Raw genomic sequence first — 6,307 nt, forward strand, 5'->3', positions numbered from 1 at the left:
GCAGCTTGAGAAGCTACCTCTTATAGATCATGAGGCACTAAGTAACTTAGTAGGCAACAACTTCACAAACAAAAATGTAAACCCTAGGGAGAAAGCGTGGGCATAGGTATACATGAAGTAAGAAGGCAAGGAACCTAAGTGAGCTATCGATTGAGGTGCCACTTAGATATCAAAGAACTTGATTTCAAAGAACAAGGAACATGTAAAGGGAATGACTTCAAGCCATGAGTAGTGGAGAATAATCAAGCCATGAGTGGTAGGAGAATAATCAATATGTTATCACCATTGAGTATCATATTCGAATTTCAAGAGCTCCAACAACCAAAGCATGGTGATCCTTTTGTCATCTCCAAATCTTTTACCCAATATGTGTAATCAATGGTGGTTCAATCAATATGTAGCTGTGTTCAAAGGATTGGGAATGAATGAGGGGATGATGTCTTAGTGCGATGTTGAAAAAATATAAATAAATAAGGTGAGGAGTAAGATGACAACGTTGAAGCTATAGAAGGCTAAAACAAATCAAGATTCTACATGAGTGACAATCCATCAACTATGTGACTAGATGACATAATCATGAGAACATGATTCATTAGTGGTTTCCACTTGAGGTTATCCAACAAAAACTTATAATCGATTGCTTCAATGAGTCATTACATATACCCTTAAAAAAGACAAAGAAGAAGGAACAAAAGGAAAGCAATGGCAAAGATGAGGAGGATGCCTTTGAAGTCAATAAAGAGAGCCTCATGATCAAATCAAATTTTGGTAGCCATCCCTTATCCTAGTTGTCAGTTGCGGAGTAATAAACATATGTTCTTTTGAATTTGCATTCTCTTGAAATTTAATATAGTTTTTGCTTGTTCAAGCTCAAGGTCACCTTGGATGGACAAAAAGATGTTATTTTGTTGAGTATCTTGGTCGTCATGATAGGGTTAATCTTTTGCTTTCTTGTAATTCATTAGTTTTCTTCTTGTGGTAACTGGATTCTAATGAGAGGAGATTCCACAAAAGTTGCAGTTGTTACGTCTTTCTTGAGAGTTTATTGTCAAAATTGTTGTTCTCTTAACTATTTCTTCTTTTGTTTCCTTGAACTGCGGTGTTCCAAGAACCTCATGTAATTATTTTGATGACTTAAGGATGACCTTGTTCCGGTATACATCAATCCATTCCATGACAAGCTACTCCTTAACATGTCTCCAACTCATCAAATTTCAAACTTCACAATAAAATTGAGTTAAAGGCAACTTGATGACAAAAGTTAGTTTTTAAACTTGAAAAATCCCAATAACAATTTGCTAGTAGTAGATACATTTTTCGCATGCCTAGGCTATGCCTAGAGTCTATTTTAGGACAATAGACTCATTGGTTAAGATACTTACCTTTGATATGTAACATTGTAAAGGGATAAAGCCAAAGGCTACAATAGCGATGGTGAAGGTCAATACCCAACAAGAACTTTTGCATTTGGGATGAAAATAGGAAATTGCAACAATTTGTGTCTCTAGAAAACACAAATGATACAAATTGATGGCACGAGTCTATTGTGTTTATGAACATACCTTGGGTGGGAGGCCTTCAAGGGAATGGCAAGAGTCCTATTGTGTTTATTAACATATATTAACCAAACTCACCCTGAGTGGGAGGCCTTTAAGGGGATACAATAATCCATTCCTGTGTAAATCAAAATCTTTAGAGCACTCAAGATAGAACATAAATTTATGCTAACAAACAACATAAACCTAATGTTAAAAAGTGAGAATGCACCCTTTGAAATCCCTAAGTGTTCAAGCATTACAAAGCTCCACAATCTCCTCCAAGTTCCTCCCAAGTTTACTAAATTAAAGCGAACAATCTAGGTGAGAGTTACAACTAACCTTGGTTCTCCTCATAAATATCCTTTTTAGACTTTGCTTGTCTTTGTATGGGATTTTTGTTATGCCATGTCACATTAGTGCATTTCAAATTTGCTAATGTAAGAGGTTGACAAATTCCAATCCTGTTGAATTAAAAAATTTTATGCTAACAAACAACATGAACCTAATGTTAAAAAGTGAGAATGCGCCCTTTGAAATCCTTGAGTGTTTAAGCATACAAAGCTCCACATGTCTCCTCCAAGTTCCTCCCAAGTTTACGTGATCTTCCATATCAACGGTGGATAGTAACGAGAAGCACTAACTAGTGAAACCAATTTTTACATAAGAGGAGAAGCTACATAACCTCTTCACCAATGAAAGACCAAGCTAAAGCTTAGTATAATCATATCCATGTATATGTGGATGCCAATTAATATAGGAGATCCACTACTTACTAAATGTGCAATCTAAGATCAAGCTCAAAAGGGAAAAAAATTCATGAAATTTCTCACAACATAAAAGCTAGAGGATGATGGAAGTTTGTTCTTGTGGACTCTAATTAAATCCAACAATAAAGAGAACAATCTAGGTCAGAGTTACAACTAACCTTGGTTTTACATGTCACATTAGTGCATTTCAAATTTGCTAATATAAGGAGGTTGACAAATTCCAATACTATTGAATAAAAAAGATTAGCATTGTTTTGTTTCTTTATTAAAGCCACATGTACTCTCTCAACTTGAGAAATGGCATGCACCATCTTATTATCTTTCCCACCTCAAATTATGGATCATCTAAAAACAATGGATTATTAGAGTTGCAATCCTCGTTTCTTTCGACATCACACTATTAAAAGACAACATTGGACAACTTCCTAAAGTTGGGGCATACAAGGCTACGTAAGTCTCTATAATTTAACATTCTACCAAAAGGACCTGGATGCCTTGATGTAGAGAAACAAAAATGTCATCTAACAAGCACGTGTAATTTTTTAACTATCCATTTACCATTGTGGTACTACACATTGTTATTTGAAGTGCTTTAAAGGCTAAAGCCTCATTTACTCAAAATAAGACATGTAAAAGAAGTTTAAAAAAAGAATGCAGCTAAAATAAGCATCATGATTATCAAAATAATAACAGAGCATGGATGCAAGTCTTCAACTATAAAGAGCCATTTCTAAACTCAAGTTTCACTCCTCTAGTGAGGCAGTGCTATTAAAACCTAGTGTGAGCTAGCTTAGGAACACACTTAGAGATACAACTTTCATCTAATCACTACAAGAAATCATCAAAACTGTAGCGAGGAATCATAAAGTAAAGTAGGTACCTCACCATCAACGCCAGCTTCATAATGCAAAAGATCTTTTGCTGTTCCTCAACTGCAGCATATGTGACTGCCATCGAACTTTTCTTTATAGACCTGACCTTTCCGTTTCCTTCATAGGCATAAACCATCTTTTAGCTGAAAAGCTTATGGGGTATACAACAACTTTGAGAAAAAGGTCCCTTCTAAAAGTCACTCTCTCAAGCTCACTTTCTAAATATAAGATTCGGTACAGAGAACAAGACTCTTTAGTTCACAGTTCATTTTGCAGCAGGAAGCCCTCTTGCCATCTTGTCTTTATTGAAATCTTAGTTCAATAGAGCCGATACTGTTTCTGTAAGCCATACAAGAAAGAAAAAAAATCCCCTGCTCCAACCCTATAGTTCACTGTATCCTATAAATGGGATAGAACACTTTCCTCTTCTACACTGTCCTCTTCTGCTCCAGGTCGCAGAAAAAATGCAGAGGGTTTACCCTTCCAGTAACAGATATCCATCCCTCGTTGAACATGCCTGGCTGATATGGTGACACAAAAATATTGGAGCACAGCTGACACAAAAATATTGGAGCACAGCTCCTTCAAACCTTTGTTCAATCTCTTAATTCTTCAATCCAACTTTCAAGCTTGTTGCATCGCCTCCATCTGTATTGAAGCTCTCAGATTCACATACTCTCCAGTATACGCACCCAAGTGCTCAGAAAGGGCCAACCTGTCAATGCTCTCTTGATGATAGGCCTTGCATGAAAAATAGAGGATGGTAAAAACCACGATGCCCAGCAGTTCTACGAAGGACAGCACTAGAGCAAAAAGAATTCCCAGGAATATCCGAAGTGCGAGGCCAGTGGAGTGGCGCCCTCCGTCCGTCAGAAAATCGAAACCGATCACAACTGCAACCGATAGTACGAGATTAAAGGCATACAGAACATAAGCCACGAGTCTCCTGCCCTTCATCAAGTGGGAGCCTCTCCTCAGAGCCCCCAAGCCATAGCTTTCCTCCAAAACGGAGATAACGCTTGCTAGATTGAAAATGCAAGTGAAATGAAAAAGCACGGCTAGGAAGAGGAATGAAACGATCCACCAAAAGACCGCGGCAAGGGTGTAGCCGAGGGGATAAAAAACGATGAAAATAAAGAGGATGGCTGCAAGGAAGGCTCCGATAAGGAAGAAAACGAAGAGAAAAGCCCAGAGGAAGGTGACAAGCAAGCGTTTCCAAACCTTAGGGACGACGCGAATGACTTTGGCATAAGTGACTCCCCTGTTGGTATAGAGGCAGGCAACGGTGTAGACAATGGCAGCGGTGGAGAGAAGAGCGAAGAGAAGAACGAAGAGGACATAAGCAGCGAGAAGGAAGCCAAGGCGGATGCGTTCAGAAGTGAGGTGTTTGTGGACAGAGGAGGCGTTATCAAGAGCTTCGTTGCGGTTGATTTTGGCCTCGAGGGGGGAAATGGCGAGGTTATGAGCTAAGATGATGATGCAGAGGGGGAGGGTGAGGGTGAGGACGAGGGAAGCGAAGAGCTTGAGACGGGAGCAGAACAAAACCTTGAAGGATTCTCTGAGGACGCCAAACACGTTGAGCACCTGCAAATCTTGCGACTGGCTGTCCATGGCGAAGCAGAAGAAAAGTGCAGTAGCAACTCAGATCCAAATCCACAAGCTAAGCTATGGCGATGAAGCAAGCAAGCTCCTCAGCTATGGCGACGGCTGCAGAAGCTCGCTTACCCTCCCTTCCATGCTTTCCAGAGCCAATAATTGCAGTTCTCAAACGAATTCATCGATTCTGCTGCTGTTGTTGCAGTTCGATCGTCCTCTGCCGGTGATTTTTAGCTGCTCCTCAAATCAAACCCAGCTCAGATCCAATCCGAAACTTTGCTGCCTGCTCACAATCCAGTTGATGGAAAGAAAATCCGAGCTCAAAATTATCTCCCAAAGCGAGGACAACAAAGCTGCTCTACTGCTTCTGTAGCTGCAAGCAAACCTCTACCATCTCAACCCAAATCTTTGATGCTACAACCTTCCCAAAGCTCTGATGCGATCAAAAGTAGCACCTTGTACCTGAATCAGAGCAACCCACAGATCCAATCCGTGGGATGATGCGTTCTGTCCAACAATCAAACCCACAGCTCACAATCCGAGAGAAAATCCGAGCTCAAAATCATCTTCAAAGGGAGCTGCTACTGCTGCTGCAGGTGCCCAAATAGACAGACCTCGACAATCTCAAACATGGATCAAGAGTTGCTGCAAACCTCTGCAATCTCAAACCCAAATCTCTGATGGATCAAAAGCTGCTGCACAACCGCTACAATCTCAAGCCCAAATCTCTGAAGGATGAAAAGTTGCTGCAAACCGCTAAAATCTCAGACCCAAATCTCTGATGGATCAAGAAAAGCAGCAGCGTGTCCGGCAATGAAACCCAAGTCTGTGATGGATCAAAAAGAAGCAGCAAAGAGTATCTAAATGAGAGCAACAACAAAAAGGGAGAAGAAAAGAAACCAAGAGAGTGAAATCCATGGGAGGGGAGAGGAGGGATGAGAGGAAGGAAAGGAGAGAGGGGATGCACGGTAAAGAGAGGATAGAAAAGGGAAGGCCTTTAACAGGGTTAAAGATACAACTGCTTCAGTGATGGCCGTATTGATACAGTCAATGGTCAGTCAACAATAAGTCTCCAACGAACCTTCCCAATTCCCTCCTTTCCCTCCCCCCCTCGTCCTTTCCACCTCCACCTTGTTTCTTATGGCTCCCCTGTTCTCACACACTATTTTTCTCTACAAATCACAAAATTGCGGTTCACATTTTGAAGGTTTTTCCTCACATTTTGCAGACTTTTTAGCTACAATATAACTCACTTGCCTCACATTTTGCAGATTTTACCACATTGAGAAAATATCTTTTACTGGTGAAAATGAAAATGTTGCAGGTTCATTGTATATAGCTTGCAGGTTTTCTGTGAACATTGTATGGCTCCTTCACTCTTCCCAGAGAATTGCCCCATACCCCACCTTTCACGTCCCGTTGCCTGCACGTCAGCCACCAGTGCGCACACTGTTGAGGGGAGGCACTAGTGAACCTCATCATCATTAGCAATAATGCAAATGCACAGAAGGATTTCTTCCATATGAGACTCCCC

The 6,307-nt window shown here is 40.5% G+C and overlaps 1 protein-coding gene across 1 annotated transcript; it reads right to left on the reverse strand.

The window, feature by feature from the left end:
- Nucleotides 1-2,887: 2,887 nt before the first annotated feature.
- Nucleotides 2,888-5,762, reverse strand: LOC147880543 (uncharacterized). The gene is made up of 3 exons (XM_087370834.1): nucleotides 5,388-5,762; nucleotides 5,236-5,280; nucleotides 2,888-5,056 (listed from the first exon to the last, which is right to left on the reverse strand). The coding sequence occupies exon 3, from the start codon at nucleotides 4,786-4,788 to the stop codon at nucleotides 3,802-3,804; it is 987 nt and encodes a 328-aa protein (XP_087226960.1). The 5' UTR covers nucleotides 4,789-5,056; nucleotides 5,236-5,280; nucleotides 5,388-5,762; the 3' UTR covers nucleotides 2,888-3,801.
- Nucleotides 5,763-6,307: the final 545 nt, after the last annotated feature.

Source organism: Dipteris shenzhenensis, chromosome 32 (genome assembly GCF_047967505.1).
Source record: "Dipteris shenzhenensis isolate YYH24624 ecotype China chromosome 32, Dip_SZ_1.0, whole genome shotgun sequence".
Taxonomy (NCBI): Eukaryota; Viridiplantae; Streptophyta; class Polypodiopsida; order Gleicheniales; family Dipteridaceae; genus Dipteris; species Dipteris shenzhenensis.